Source organism: Ischnura elegans, chromosome 2, assembly GCF_921293095.1.
Source record: "Ischnura elegans chromosome 2, ioIscEleg1.1, whole genome shotgun sequence".
Classification (NCBI taxonomy): domain Eukaryota; kingdom Metazoa; phylum Arthropoda; class Insecta; order Odonata; family Coenagrionidae; genus Ischnura; species Ischnura elegans.
The window spans coordinates 82,061,253-82,078,884 of NC_060247.1; the positions used below are offsets into that span (position 1 = coordinate 82,061,253).

Consider the following 17,632-nt stretch of genomic DNA (forward strand, 5'->3'; position numbering starts at 1 on the left):
TACGAAATAAGAACGAAAGGCAGCGAGTGAGCGTTCGGCTGATAAATGCTGAGCCGCTTCAGGATTCGAAGACCAATTATACAATCAATGGAAATCAAAAAGCTTCAACATAGATTCACACATATACTGTAAAAAGAACGCATGCTAGATAATTATATGCAAATAAACAAATTCCATTCCGTACGCATTAAAAGGACTAAAAAAAGTAAAACTCAATTAGATAGAAAAAAAAGCAGCACAGTTTTTTTTTCTTGATAGCTTTTATCGCATCATACATTCATCGATTACACTTCACTAATCTTTCCTGTCAATATGTTCATTAATTCTAAAGGAATTTGATATCATTTTGCTAGAACAAAAAAGCTACAATAACTAAGTATGCTCCGGCACGATTTTTGGCGATTAAAGTCGATGCCATAACTTTACCCGCAAGTGGGTAGGCCATTCTTTTCACAAAAATTTTCAGGCGAACTCTGAACGAGAAGGCAGTTAATCCTTGATTGATAATTTACGATAAACTTTCCTTCGAACCAAAATATAATAAAAAGTATAATACAAATCATACTGAGCGAAAATCACAGCAGCTACCTGAGACTTCAATGGAAGAAGGGAAATGTGAAACATACTCCACACCACAGCCGAAACGAATCATTAATCAAAGATGTCAACCTCGATTCATCAGCAATCGATTCGCGAGGCCGAATCACAGAATACAAAATGGCTAAATAATTCTCGGGCCGCTTATCTCGTGAGTCTCAAACCTTCCCCACCACGTGATGCGCGGCGTGCATAGCGATAACATCAATTTAGTACGGCAGTAACGATACCTATCTCTTACTTCAACGCCTACCACGTTCATTAGACGCGGGTATACAAGACTCCATTATTTTTACTTTAATTAGCGTCATTAATGAAAAGTTTAATTAGTTTAAGGGCACACTTGCGACCCACACAAGCTATTTCCCAAGCAGTATTTCATTCTCCCCTTTATCACCGCGTAAATTAGAGTCTCTAACATGAAACGAAGCGTCCCATCTTCGAGCAACAAGAAAGCAAGCTATAAAAATGCTCACAAGGTTTGCCAAGGTTATATCATAAAGGGTACATCTATGCAAGCGTCCTTAAAATGATGGCTGCAGGGCATAGAGCGGTGATTGCCGCGAAATGAGCTAAGACCTTCAAAGGAACGTTACCAATGACAAACTACAGACGAATATTCGCAGAGGACCAGGAATAATTTTCTTGGTGGTGGACGAGAGGGGAGGGGGAAGCATTCAACGTTCCACCACTTGGAAGACCTGCGAAAGATATTTTTTTCGCACGCCTCGGGCGAAGATGCTGAGAGAGGACGCTGTTTGCGTCACTCCAAACATCCTCCCACCTCTTCGACGAGTTCATCGAAAACAGAGGGACGGCCAGAGGCCCGCACGATAGGAAAAGTTATGCTTTCGAACTGTAAGAGGCAGCGGAAAGGGGAAGGGAAGGAGGGTCAAAGGATACATGTATCACGGAAGTGGACCAGGGGGAAGAAGTACAACACTTGGTGGGGAGCAATCGGGCTACGGACGCAGCTTTCAACGGAAGGACCAATATGAGCATGAAATAAATACTGTGGTAACGAGCTTCGTAATATCATGAAAAGCAATTACTAATATAAAAAAACTCGACAGCCAGTGTCTTCCCTGTGAAAGCCTAGCCATTAATTGGATGGAAAAAAAGAGATAAGTTACCTGATTTGAGATGCAATCAAAATCTAGCGAGCCTTGGATCGCAGCGGGGTTACCACAAGTCTCGGTCAATAGCACTTGGCGCGAGTTAGGGAGATCGTAGATCGAGTACAAGCGAACGATTTTTCAGCAAAAATTACACATTTAAAGAAATAATTGCTTCGTAGAAGCAAACGCGGTGTCCTCATTTCATTTCTCAAAAATGGACAAATTTACCGGAATTTCCTACTATATTCCTCAAATTCTAAAAAATAATAATAAATGGTGTGGCTACAAAGAGAAAAAAAATCTTAAATTTAAAATTGTGAAGTACTGAACTTCAGGGGTATCATAATTATGTCGTCACAAATGTATGGTATATATTGTACGGTTAAAAACTAGTCAATTTTCTATAAATATCAATTCATATGTATACAACAAATAAGTTTGTCAGATATGTAAAATTATTCCGCTGACGCCACAAATCATGCATTTATCACAAATTAATAATACCAATTTCAAGCTTCAGTGAAGGTACATGGTTTAGATCGTTGAGCCAACACTATCATTCTTAATAAAAAAAAAAGGCATCCATTTTATGATTGTTGAGACGGTGACCTAAAAACGAGAGCTCTTCCATAGGAGGCACGTATATTTCATAAAAAAATTGTTTCAATCTAAATACTGTATGTTGTCTACCTGATTATGAGTTAATTTATATTAGCATTAAGTTAGCTCTTCGAATACCACCCGTTCGTACCGAATTCTAAGGAAGGCAGTGCAGAGATGCGATGGAAACAGTGAGTGGCGCCTAAGCAAGACGATATGTCACGCTGGTACGCACGACGGGAGCTTGAACCGAGCAGGAAGGGGAAAACAAGACACGCCTCCCCAATTCCACCCTTCTGCCAGGAGTCTGCCAATTTCCACTGCTAACAGTCCCATCCGTTTTGAATAGCTGCGCAATTTTCGCGGAAAAGATGATGAAGAAAGTAGGAGAACTTTGGTAGGAGAAGAGGGCGCCTCTATTCTACTCCCTGGCGCCTCTCCTCCGGCCTCTAAGCAGCTCCCCCCACCCCCTGGACGCTTGGATTATAGCCCGACGACTTGGAAATCGAGCGTCAACGACGGCAAGGGATTTTAAAGAATAAACTTGTGAAACGCCCACCACCAAAAGAATATTCATTCCATAGCGGCCTGCGTCTTTGAGGATTTGATACAAGCGAAGGCGGGGAGGGGGCTGACTGCATTGAAGACCACAATATACGAGAACGGGATTGCCCACGTGTTAAGGGGGAAGGGGCCCCTCTATTAATAGGTACACGAAAATGTGGCATGAAAGAGCCTAATTAATTAAAGTGCGCCGCAGAAAACGACCCTTAACCAAGGAAAAGAAATTGACGGGAGTGGAGTTTCATACTATTGAAGTTCCATTTAACAAGTACAAAAGTGCTGCAGTCCATTATTTAATTGTTGTATTCGCTAAAAGAAGAAAATAGCCATCAAAGCTGCAGAGAGAAATACTGAAACGAACATGCTGGCGCACACACATGAATTACAAGGAACATTCACATTAATTAGGATCCATTATGGTTAGAAAATATGACAAATTTATCGCCGATAACGAAATCTAATGGATAAAAATGAACAGTATGCCCCTAAAATGTCGCATTATAAAATAGAAAATAGATACAACTTCAAGTGATGGATAGGTTGTTTTCTACAAACACTCAAATTAGACCGTTTTATTTACCAAGTTTACATAAGTTTCTCCTGGTTAAAATAGTAACCGCCAGTGAATTACGAAGTAGTTAAGACGGACATAACCATTACATTGGATAAAATCTCGTAACCACAGCATCACAAACAAGAGAGATACATACCACATTATTTTTCACCTATACATAACGAATGCATACAGAACATTGCAAAGAAGATCTGCAGTCTTTTTTGTGGTGGTGGCAAACTGACCTCCCAAATTTATCATAACCAGATTTCTCCTTGGTCAAATACTCTGGCTCATTTGAATATCTAATGAAACCTGAAGATTTACTACAAAGTTAAAACTTGAAGCAACGCATCTTTAAATACCATTATAAGAAAATGCAAACCTCCACTAAATGCCAGTAAGTTACTATTTTTTTACCTTGACAAAATGATAATTAAATTTTAAAAACTTCGATAAGGAATATTTGTCGATTTAAATATGATAGCGATATGATAACCATCTATACAGAAAATGGTCGACTTTTCCTTGAAAATATAAATTCATTAAAACAGGATCGAACAATAAAGAGATATAAAAAATGCAAGACAACTGTTTCTATTTTAAAAGCATGCCTTCGAAAAAGAATCACTTAATTTATTTTGGTTTCTCAATATCCACGTAACTATATCGATATCAGCAAAAGGTCATCTCTGAAATTTGCACAATGTAAAAAAAAGATAATATAACCAATACTTGTAATAAAGATAATTGGTGTACACATGGATATGAAATAAATAGTACACTACACAAACGGAGCGACAAAAAATAGATTCAAGTGTTTTAGCTTCAAAATAATGTTATGTTATCAGTTACATTATATTTTAGGCATTTATTCAAACGCACGAGTCAATGAAAATAACTTCCATGAAAGAATATTACTCTAGCAAAAGCTTGAATTCATTGCGATAGATAATGTAAGGTCAAAAAATGTCTAGGTATTCAACTTGTTGACATTTCATTAAATATACACCTTTGGAAAATATGCTGGGTATAAGTGGGCACATAGAAATAGAATGATAGGAAGTTAAAACAAATAACAGTTGATACTGTAATAAAATTCAAAAATGCATAAATTGGCAGCATTAATGAAGTACTTAGAGGAATAAAAAGAAGTTTACTCAAACTAAATTCACTAACTCATTCTTAACTGTGTGACATTAAATTATAAGCTTTCTTGGATAGTTCACTTTTAATCATACCACTACTTTATACTTTATCCAAGACACTTTATTCAAACTGATGTTGCAGTTCTCCAACCAAAACATGTCCTCATGAATAGAAAGACTTTAAAAAAGGCGCGAAACTTTTAATGTCTTATACTACGAGATACCAACAAAATACAGGTACTTTTAACTTAATATTCAAAACAAACTACCTAAGTTGAAAACTTAAATCGCATCAATCCCATCCCCACATCCTCGACTATTCCTTTGATGTTGCAACCGCAGGCCCTTTCACACACTCCCTTCTGCGAATTTACGTCCAAATCATACTTCAGAAATGAAATACGCCACTTATGGAATAAAAACACAACTCTTCGTCCGTAATTGGACTAAATACTAGATATTTGCAACAAATATCTCCGAGTTTCGCAAGGATTTATGACTAAATGCAATGAAGGCATGATTATTTACCGTCCAAATCAATATAAACCAATAAAATTAAAAAATAAAATCATTAGGGCAACCCAACTATTATGTCTACCTTAAAACGATACATTTTCCTGTACCTTACGCCATTTCAAAAAGCGCATAATTGGTTAAATCGCCAAACCTACGAGTTCCCATAAAATTGCACAAAATCTCGAAATTGACAAACAAAATCAAGTATAAAACGGTATCAGTGCTCGAAGGTGCTACGTTTACAAGCCAAAGTATATAATCCCAAAAAAATATCGCAAGCGACGAAATCTATGGCACAAGGAGAAGTAATTTATGCCACATAAAATTTTCTCCAGACAAACTTTTATTCCTAATATTTTTCTCTCTTTAACGGCAATTGATGCACGGCAAGTTCCATCCCATGAACAATGAGTCACATCATCACCAAATATTCTCCGGAAACGCAGAAAAAAGCACAACACCTCTTTCCAGGTGGCTGAATAAAAAGGCCAACCCGAGGGAATAAAAAAAGCTTTACCACCTCGAATATATACACAATTTTACTGACGATCTAAATTTATCCATTCGCGTGCGTCAATGTCGGGAAATTTCACAGTGAACAAGGGGATGAAGTATGCACGATATGTAAAATATCATCAAAGAAGTGAAGCGATACTTTGCTAATGGAAAGCAAAATCATCCATGAAAAGTTTGGATACAATTTCAAACGTACATTAATTCAAAATAATTTTTTACGGTAAGAATTTCCGACATCCATTATCGTGTACCGATGGTCATTTAAGAAAGCATTTAGAGCAGAGCATCACAAGAAAGCATGCCCATTTAAAAATGAAATCACATTACCATAACCAACATGATATTATTAGATACCTTTCTAATCAATTAAAGATAACGGTTGAGGCACAAATACATACAAATGAAGGAAATCGTAAGTTCACAGCTAAAATCTCCAGTAAAATGAGTAAGACTAATTTCGGCATTGCGGGAGAAACAAGGACCTTTAACGAAGACGAACTCATTAACAAAGAGAAACAAACATCAACGGTCAAAATCAGCCGGTAATTGCCATCAATAAAATTCAAGGTAAGACAAAACTTCCCTGAATGAAATTACCAGCCGCCTTTTTGATCAGTGCACAGAACTTCCAAACGTAAATTCAGTAAGGCATTGCTACTTCCAAATTCTCATCAATTATCAGTGTTAACACTGATTTAATAACTATAAAAACGAGCAAACGATAAACTTACCAAATAGAAGCATATTCTTCAATAAATTAATAACTACTCGGAACCTAACTTCGGCAAAGACGACAGAAGCACAAACAACTGCATCTTTTTATGATACATTTAACCCATTGCTAATCCACCACTTAATAATAATTTTAAAATACCTAACTTGCGTATGACATAATATACGATAACTAAAACATGATAGATGGTGAAACACAGAAAATACAACTACTAAGCTCTAATAAGAAGTGCTACGTGGACTCATCGATTCAAAAGCCTCAATATATCTATCCCTAAGCATTTTCTGTCGAACCAAAATGCTACAAATTAAAAACTTTCGAGCACAATGAATTTTTTACAGGCACATTTTGCACTCAAAATTAAAACAATATCATACGTAGGATCATTTACCACGCCTTCAAAGCACCTAATTAATTTCACTATCAATAATTTTCGAAAACCTGGACAATTGCAAATATGAGCACCTATGGGATCATTACATTCGCTTCCTAAGAACAACACAAAATAAATAAAACAATTACCATTTACATGTCTTAACGGCTCAGATAACACAGCTCACTTCCAAACCATTCTATGGCAGATAACTGGCATCATATAAACATAGTTGGGATGTTGATAATTTCACTAGCGCAAGCGTCAACGAACTAAAGACGAGCTTTATCCAGCCGCCCCTGCGGAATCCAAGGCTGCATCGTTCGAAACCGAATGACTCATGCCAAGAGAACGGAAAGGAAATACCGCTTACCATGCAGACCCAACCTTGGTGGCGCCAGGCGCATGTGGGAGGAAAAGGAATCCCAAATCATTACAGTGATTCGGTCAAAAGTTTGAAAATCACTCGACTCAGCCTCCCACAGAAGCAAGCCAAGGTATTTCTGCACTGCTATCGCTAGCATTTCAGGAAGTAATATGAACTGGGATAAAACTGTGAGGCCACGTATGAGAACCAAGCCATTCACTGGAGTGTGCCTTGTGATTCGAAGAACTACCGAGGTGAATAAGGCTTAAACACATGGATGATACGCGGCGACCAGATTCTCCAGCAACGACATATCCGCGTACCAAAACACACAGAAGGAGCAAGAAATTGCTGGGAAATTACACTTCCTCTCTGACATTCTTCAATGATCACAGGTTTTCTCTCCAAAGGAACAGTTAAAGAAACTATAGTATACTACCAGGGTTGCATATTTACTTCAGCCGAAGAAATGCGGATGAAAGGATTCTTTTCGACCAATAATCCAATCATTTGACGGAGGAGATAAAAACAAAGGCATACTTACGACTTCGTAAATGCTATTTACCACCTCAGTTACGACTCGATTCTCCCGCAAGCATGCATGACGCGTAATAAAACGTGACTGAGTTTGGAAACTTAGTACGGCAATGAGAAAATAAATGGTTAGTTCAACAGTACTAGTACTTCATTAAAATACACAGAAAAATTTTAAAGGGTGCACTAGTATGTATTTTGATGAATAAATAATCTTAAGTTATCAAACTGTCTCCCACTCATTCATTCATTTAAAAATTAACACTCTCCCCTTCCTTTCCATAGTGTTCATGGATGAGGTAGATAAATTATAGAATGAATTATATACTTACACTTAATACCACACGACATACTTATAGTCTGGTCTACCATCATCTAGAGTAGACATTTTTTTCTTTCAAACAGGACTAAAAAATAAATAAAAACTCGGAATAGTCTTTAAGAAGCAGTTGAAATAAGCAAGGGGGGAGGTTAAATAGTCGCTGTCACATTGGTTCAGGGAACAAAATCTATACATAATTTGTTACCATATTTTGCCCTAATAAATCAATAGCCTCACTGCTTGCATCCCCTGCTTATTCCCATGGAATATATGAGGTTAACCCTTTATAAACCAATGTTGCTTTTAAGCAACATCAAAATTATTTAAAATTTCAGCTCTATTTAGGAGATATCTAAACTAAATATTATTTTGTAGTATAAATTTTAATGACGAAATATTTAGCTGCCAGGATAATTATCATTGAGGCTAAAATTTTCAAGATTTCAAAATAAAAAATCTTGAAATTTGATTTCTCCCGGAAACAGCTCTGGACTAGAAAGGGTTAATACCTGGCTCTAATTGGCTAGTCTTTGAGTCAAAAATGACGAAACTGTAAAATATAAATGTGTGGAATACTTAGTAAAAAGTACATTTCCTTCATTAAGAAATACCTTGGTGACGGTTGAAGTTGCCTTCATGAATTTAATATAAAAATGTAAACATAAAATATTTCCAATTTTTCAGAGACATAATATACGAGACAGGATCCAATACCAGTAAATAGAAGTAAAATAATAAATGAAAAGCTATAAGTACACATATGCAAAAAATTAAAAGGATATAGATGGCAGATGGATTACGTTGAAAGCATTATAACGCAACATGTTTTTTTAAGTTTAGATAAGAGAACAGTTTCAATAATTTTATTTTTTCAATGTTGTGTATTCCTAAAAAATGGCTTGTAAATAGTGAATACCACAACAAACGCAGCCTGCACAAAGAATGGAGCAATTTCAAAAGAACTGAGCCACATGGTAAGCATACCAAACAGGTGGTAAAATACCTATTTAACACTACATCAGATTACATCATTATGTTTATTGATTGTAACTTTACCCTTACTTGTTGCAATGCATATTTCAATTAGATGATGGCAATCATATACAGCACCAAATTTGCATGTATGGGAAATTTGGTGCTTTCCACAATAGGGAAATAATCTTAGAAGCAAAAAATGAAAAATTAATAGAGGATATAAAAACCTAGGAAAATGGATTCAACCAAAAAATTAGACCATAAAAAGCAGAGAGCAACAAAGAAAAATATAACTAATAAACAGAATACACATAATCATCAGAATAAAAGAGCAATATCCAAACCGAAGTCCAACGTTATAATATAGATGGTCAAGCCACCTGTGAAAATTGATGTAAAAAGAAAAAAGATCAGGCCACTGAGGAATATAGAAAATACTTTGATGAGGAAAAAGAAAGAAGATTAATTTGAAGAAATCATGGATACATACCTATGCCATGATATAACGAAAGAAGAAACAATAAGAAACATGGAGAAATTCAGAAAATTTTTAACAGATAGGTACATAGCAGAAGATTCATTAAAGACCAAATAGAACAACAAAAATTTGGGTGAGGACTGAAGAACAAGATGAATGGTAGGCAAGAAAAAGAAGCCCTGGGAAGAAGGAAAACAATAAAAACCAAGAGCTGTCAGTTAATTGCCATTCATAGTTCCTCATTATCAATTTCAAAAAAGAAGTAGCAGTTTGCTTAAGATTTTACGTACACTTGGACTTTTAATAAATAACACATCGTCTTACTTGCACTGCTTCCTATTTTAAATACAACCTTAGGCTATGATGGACCAAATTTGTTTCACATAAATTTATCTACTGCTGACATTACAACACTAAAAATATAATATACAGGTCTCTATTTTAACATCATTATTCTCAATTGGGGGTTATGAGCACCATTCACTCAAATAATTATCCTCCAAAAATAATGCCATAAAGGATAAAATAAACCTCCCCAAAACATAGTGAAAAATAGGATAAAATGAGCAGTAGTCAAAGGGAAGTTAACTTTTGGCTGTGAGGTCACAGTAGAGAATTTTATGCTAGGAAAGTTGTCCTTAGAACCAACAATATTCATCCATTAACTGCTGAAGTTCCCAAGCACTGAGACATTTTACAACAAGATTTGTTTCATCAAGCAAAGGTAGAATTCCAAAACCTCTTACAATAAAATACAAAAATTTTTTGGACAATATGCAACCCTAAATTCTGAAATTAGCTGTATAAATCAATTTTAAGAGACCTCCACAACAACTTTTTAGTTCCTAGACTTGACTATCAAGATGCTAGCCAACCTTGGAGTGGCATGAATCTCTCGATGCATAGACGTTAAAACAACTAAAAGCTATGGATGGTGAATCGCTTATAGCCATTTAAACTCAAAGTGTACGTCCCAAATGGTGCACCCACAGGGGAACCTCCACAACTCAGCCTCTTTTAGATTATCAAAAATCTATGCAACACAACAAATCTTTCCCCACCTTGAGGGATTAGCCATGCATGAGTCAACTACATCCCTGCACGCTCTTTCTTCCTTCTTTGACTCCAAACTCTTTCAGAGAGATCATCGAATCATGAAGATTTAGGTTCGGGCTTCTGCCATCCATATTACCTCATAGGGTCAAAAGACTTTTGATTCCTAAATGTGATGTAGTAGCAGAAATAGGAAAAATGGGAGAAAAATGTTACATCATTTTACACTCGTGTGACAAGACATGATAACTAATGTGAACCACAATAGCATTCAAATTATATTGACCGACTAACACAACATTTTGCTAAGCAAACATATTGGGTAGATAGTGAAGAACCTATGAAAACTTTCAGAATTGGCAACTGTATTTACCAATGTATGACGACAGCACTCTGGGCATAGGTAAAATTGTCTTTTAATAATGAATACAAATCTAAACTCATGGGGGCATGTCCATTTTTCCCATTCTTTTTTCTCCACACTTGATATTCCATTAGCTAACTTATTTGCAGGTACTCTCAAGTAAAATTAACCTGCCACAAGGAATTTCTTGATCAAAGCTTTCTGCCACAAGGCAATTATAATATTAATTTGACAATGACTTTCAAGTGCCAATGAAAATTTAAGCACAATTTCCAATTTCATCAATCAGCCTTCACCCAAATTCGAGAAACTGTATATGTGAGGAACTCTATTCTCACATGACTGCATTATTTTACTGCTGGCATGAAAACAAAACCCATAACATCATCTAGAGACATGAAAAGAGAAGGTACAACTCTGGTTGGTAAACAACGCATAAAATTTAGCAGGGAAACATGAATCAACATTACATTGCGACCACACACATCAGTTGATAAAGCTGAATTAATGCATTGAGGCTATCATGAAAAGCAAATTATTTTTTACGTAGCATTCATCACAGAGTACTGTAGGTTGGCAATACAGCACAGCATAGCTCTATCCACCCTAAAATGTTACGACAATATTCCTTGTAACTGAAATGCTATTTCAGATGATGAAAAAGAAATTTTAACTTGCGAAAATCACATAACTTATTCAAAGATATGTTATCAAGTGCCTAGAAGCACTCCCTCTTAGTCTCTTTGCCTCCCTGTAAACTTTAAATTTGATTGATTTTTGTAAAAAATATACTAAACAATAAAATTTTGATAAAAATGCTGTTTAAAAAATAATACTTCATGAAAACTAACTTTCACGGGACATCATTTGAAAAAATAAACTTCCAAGGCTAACTATGCCTATGAAATGAGATCTATACAATTTTCATCATCTTGTGTAACATGTAAGTGTATAAGATCAAATTCTTCTTACTTACTTCAATTAGTGTTAATCATTGGGCAATAAAAATTTTGCAAGGCAGAGGATGCCATTAATATTTAGATTCAAAATATACTATGATGTACATTTGGTCATCCATGACCCTAATGCACCACTCAATACTTCCACCATTCATGGCTGCTTTGATTCACTTTATTTCATGTATTAACAGATACTGTTTGGTAACATTATTTCGCTAACACCTAAAGTATGCCCCACTGCAGTGCAGGCAACTTTACTGCACATGGAAAATAAAACTTTCTGAAAGGCTGCCAAAAATATCATGGACCACCTTCAACGTTCTACTAAGCTTTTAAAAAGTCAAACAATCCACAGGCGGAGCCTAGAATTTCGACAACATTGCAAATATCTCTGTCCACCCTACTTACACTACTGTGAAATTGTCTATCAGATAAAAAACTGGAGTGAAATCCTGTGCTTACCGAGTCAGACAGTTTCAAATACTTAAATAGCAATTAAAAGTTGTATTTACCACACACTTATAGCACTGCCACCAGCAGCAGCTTTTTGCTTAAATGACAGAGATGAGGCAAATGGAGCCAGCATAATAATATATGCAACATTTCCACAGTAAAGCACACTGAATACCAACATCGTACAGCATAAATGCTAAGAACATTATTAATCCATATATGCACAAGTAAAATATGCTAGCAAATGAAGAAAATCAGCTACAGAATATCTCCAAAGCATGACACTTAAATATGTTTAAAAAACACAGAATATTACGTATATTTAAGTAACGAAGATGATGACACAAGGTATGAGAAATATGACTTATGAAGTAGAACAAATGCCCATAGCTAACTCTGATTCGTAACACCCTGTGTTCAACACACCAAATAGAGGGAAGAAGTCTGTACCAAAATCTACATAAGACAACACTTGGCTCAGAATTATGGAAATATAAAATATATTTAAATGGTATCATACATTGGTAGATTAAAATATCTTGTCAGCAGATTCGCCACATGTAAATTTATTGAGGTAACAGTTTCAATTTTAAATTAATACGTTGTTACTTTTGCATATTCAATGTTATATGGTATTAAGTTAACAGGAATTTAAAAGCAAAAATATGCTTTCAGCTATAAGTAGTGTTAGCTGGATGTAGTGTGTAGAAAACTACTATCAGAACTTAATATCGACAATTTTCAGCACATATAAGTAAATAATCAATCAAAAGACAGAAAGAAAGTTAAGCATAAATTATAATGAAGTCCAACCAATTTTTGATCTCTCCAATAAATTTTGTCGTAATATTTAACTTGTACCAACATGTTTCAAAGACATAAAAGTAAATCGCCTAAGTAACTGCTTCATAGATTTTGTCATAAAACATATGGGATAGCGCCTCACGAGTAAGAATAAACAGTAACATCTAACCTCTTCCGAGAACAACAATCAGTAGCATAGCAAAAAAGTACACACTAACGAACAAAAATGTAAAAAGAAATTTCATATGTAACAAAATTGGATATTAAAATTATTAAAAGATTAACATATTTACTGGCATGCAAAAGTTAATGCCCCACATTTTTTCAAACTGGAATGTATTGGTTCTCTCAAATGCAAGGGAAGTATTGAGGAAACATTCATTAAGTAATACTAATGATGGACGAGATGTGTTCAGAATAAACGAAGTTTCATTAAACATGCAACCTTAGAGAAAATGTTTCGTGAAATTCATAGTTCCACACAGAGAAAACGATGCTACATGCTATTTCTATTTGAGATTAATTTAGGAAAAGAGAACAGTAATTATAGAGGTTGTGTAAAATTAAAATCTCCAGACAAACATCACTTAATGGAAAACATGGCATCATGAGCTCTTAATTTACCATCTATCAGATGAAAAGGTCAGGACAAAAAAGTTTTTCCATGTGATGGAAAGGCTGCCCTGATTAATGATTTAAACCACTCTTTCACGCCAAAGCATTATTAATATTTAAAGACTTCTAAGATTTTCACACACTAACATTAATGAATTTTGAAACATCATCACACAGATTAGGGGCCAACAGCGAATGAATTCAAATAGAGCAATAAGATGCGGAAAACCCGGAAAACACACAAAGAGAGTTAAATATTAACATGAAAAGCCAGCTCAAACATTATGAGCTCTATAAGGGTATCTCAAGTTTAATAACCAGAAAAAATAAATGCTTAGAAGGGAAAAAATATTTAATAGGCTACCTAGCTTTATAAAGCAATTAAATAACAATTATAGGGGTGGGCAACAGGACTATACCTATCACTGACTACCCAACAAATAATGATTCAACTTAAAATCCAAATGTTCACTCTCTCATTCGTACAGCTGAATGATAATTACAATATATTCTAAAACTAATTATTTTTCTTCCTCTCCTAGATTTTGCTTCCACAAAGACGCTTTTCCAATCAGAATGTACATCTGATAGGTATCTCTTTCATTATACTCAAACACTATATTCTTACATTGAGATGTGTGAATGAAATGTAAATAAAAAGAAAAATATTGAAATTGTCTTACCTTTCCGCTTCTTCTGCTCCTCCCTGTGCCGCAGCAGATGGAACGACAACAGGAGCCACTTGGGAAATAGCAACTGGGACACAGTCTTCAGATGGCACAATCCCTCCATTGGATGGAGTCGATCCTTTGGCCTCAACATGATGGTCCACACCAATTATTGAAGCATCCTCATTCATAATACCCTGCTCTTGTTGAGGATGATGACTAAGAGAATGCTGATAACTCTGACCAGGCTGTTGAGACACTGAGGCTGGAGAATTCACAAAACCAACTTGGGGACCCTGTGGGGGCTGTTGAATGTAGGCTGGCTGATGGGGCATTGATGCTGGCTGGGGTTTAGGCTGTGTGGCCATATAAGCCATCTGCTGTGGGGCAGGCTGAGACTGACCTGAAGACGTTATGACCTGTGCATTGGGTTGGCTCTGCCCTGGAGGCACTTGCTGCTGGGCCATGAAAGCAGCAGCAGCCTGTTGCTGCTGCTGTGGTGACGGTTGTCCCTGTGAAGGGACACCCATATACGCACTCGGTTGTTGTTGGGTCTGTGGATGTTGCTGGGGCGGTTGCATTGTTTGTGGTTGCTGTGGCATGAATCCTTGCACTGGCTGCTGGGATTGCGGTTGAGAGGGAGGCTTCACTTGTGGCATGTAATTCGCTTGGTTCTGTAAAGATTGTCCTGCAGTCTGCACAAAACCTCCTGGTTGCCCCATGGCCTTTTGGGGAACCGGTTGACCTGTGACATACCCTGGGTGAGGTTGGTGCTGTTGATTCATCCCAGCTTGTTGTTGCTGCTGCTGCTGGGGCACCAAATTTTGCTGAGGCTGCTGCACTGTCATGTATCCGCCTTGCGCCTGTGTAGGGTGCTGTTGGTGTTGCTGCTGTGGTGCTTGGTGTTGTGGTTGATGCTGTGGCTGCTGATGCTGTTGGGGATGTTGGTGCTGTTGAGTCTGTTGTTGGGTCATAGGCTGCTGTTGCCCGACCTGTGGAATGGCTGTAGGTTGCTGTTGCATATGGATAAATGGACCAATGTTTCCTTGCTGCTGCTGAGCAATATTGGGTTGAGGAGCAGCAACATAACCACTTGCCTGAGGGGCGATGGGTTGGGTATGTACCTGCTGCTGTTGTTGTTGTTGTTGAGACAATGGCATCCCCTGCACCATGGATTGCTGCTGAGAGGGGAGCACCCCATGACCTGTACCCATACTCGTCTGCGTGGAAACAGTTGACCCCACCGTCATACCAGCGGTCGTGGTACCATTAGGCATCTGAGGTTGCTGTTGAACCATCCCCACCATACTCTGTCCTTGTGTAGTGGTGACGACTCCGGGTTGCGTCTGAGGAACCTGCTGGGGTTGCTGAGGATGGTGAATAGGTTGTAGTGTCTGCACAGAAGCAGTGTTTGGCCCAGTGGCTTGCTCAAATCCAGCCACACCCACTGACTGAGCCGGCTGATAATATTGCTGAGTAGGGGCATGAAGAGGCCCCATTCCAGGCATGCTCTGATGAGGCGGGAGTTGTGTAAATCCTGCAAGGTGGGGTGGCAAACCAGATGGAGGGCCCGGCCCTCCTGGAGGATTTCTATGATCATGTAAAGTCGACTTCACTCCAGTAAAATCAACACCAGGGACTATCCCAACATCTCCAACCGTAATAGTTGGATCCACAACACTTTCCCCCACTGCCGAGGGCACTCCACAAACCAAATTGTCTTCTTTTCCCACAGGATCTTTTGCAATGCTAGATGATGTGTTGGAATGATCTAAGAAATCCATACATACCCACCTTCCACGCTTGAATGGTTCCGTACTTTCAATTTTAACAACTTTAAAACGCTCGTTTCTGTTAGTCACAGTGTCTCTTTCTTCACTTTTGGTGTTGATATTGATGACGTTGTCAGAAACACTCACATGGAGATCACTGCAAGTGACTCCGGAACTCATTGCATTAGCGCCAGGAACACCCCCGGTAACTCCTGCCCCACCTCCTCCTTCAGACACTATTGCCAATCCGTACTGTGAGCTAGTAGGAATAACAGGCGCTGTACCTAAAGATGCAGCTGAAGGATTGAAAAAGATGTCATCTTTGGAAAACGTATCTTCGGAAAAACTAGGGGTTTCATTTTCAATATCCGTAATTTTAGAACTATCAATCACATCCGAATTGTCTTCCGTATGAGACTCATCTAAATCATCCGCAGAATCATCACCTCCATCGTTACTCATCCTTGAATTAACAGTAACACTCGTTATTTGAAAGGACGGTGCCTTTTTCCTTATACTAGTCGTACCGGATGTTAACGACGTAGGAGGAGGATTAATATGCTTCTCCGGTTCACCCAGACGAATTGTCTCACTTGTGGTACGATGCAGAACATTACAGGACTTCGATTTGTCACCCGATTTAGGTGACTTCTGATTGAGACTGTCAGCCATGTTGGCTGGCAAGGTATTGGTGCGATACTTGTATTGAGTGGATATTAATTGTTCCACTATACGTCACCTACCCGGTAAGATTACACCACACACATCACCCATGATACATGACGTTTCGATACGAAAATAACGATCACAGTAAAAACAATACTTCCTTAGAAAAAACCAATAAATATCACACACTTGACTCACAGACACGACGACCGTACGATTCGTAGCAACATGGCGAACTTCGGTCAGTGATGGCTTTGCATCATGGGAGTGCGAACTGTGGCCACACACCGGGCGTCGTAAGAACTTACTTCACAAGGAGATATGTATCACTTGACACTATTCTAATAACACATAAATGAACTTCTTAAAAGTATCTAGTCATGTTGATGATTGATGAGGGACGATTTATCAAGTCATTTACCCTAATTTCAAATACCTGATCGACTTGGTGGTTATCCATTTATCTGGACCTTTCGCTGATTTCATATGATAAATATGCATTCTAGATAATAATTGTAACATTTATACGTAGGAGAATAGCTACTTGAGACAAATTAATGGATAAATTACACTTCTAACTCGGGTACGTTGTTTGGTACCGCGATATGATTTTCGTGTGTCATTTGTTATTCGACCTGTTAAACAGAATACTGCAACGTTAACGCATGCATAGATTTGAATATATTTTATACTTAAATACTTTATAATTTAAAATCATTTCCTGCGGTATATATATTTACGTTAATAAAGTTAGCTTTTCCTATTATCCTAGATGTTAGTAACGAATTTGCTCACTAGAGGTACCACAGTTTCGACTAGTAGTGACAAACGTGGCTTTCTGTCGTACTATATTAAACTCACTCAGAGACTTTCAAAGGCCCGCC

General features: G+C 37.4%; 1 protein-coding gene across 2 annotated transcripts in view; it reads right to left on the minus strand.

Moving 5' to 3' along the window:
• LOC124154063 (protein bunched, class 2/F/G isoform-like) overlaps nucleotides 1–17,352 on the minus strand; it is a 376,552-nt gene extending 359,200 nt beyond the window's left edge. For both annotated transcript variants that reach the window (XM_046527566.1, XM_046527565.1), the window contains exon 1: nucleotides 14,326–17,352. In XM_046527566.1, coding sequence (XP_046383522.1) covers nucleotides 14,326–16,754 — 2,429 coding nt within the window. In that variant the 5' untranslated portion in view covers nucleotides 16,755–17,352. The remainder of the gene's footprint in view (nucleotides 1–14,325) is intronic.
• Nucleotides 17,353–17,632: the final 280 nt, after the last annotated feature.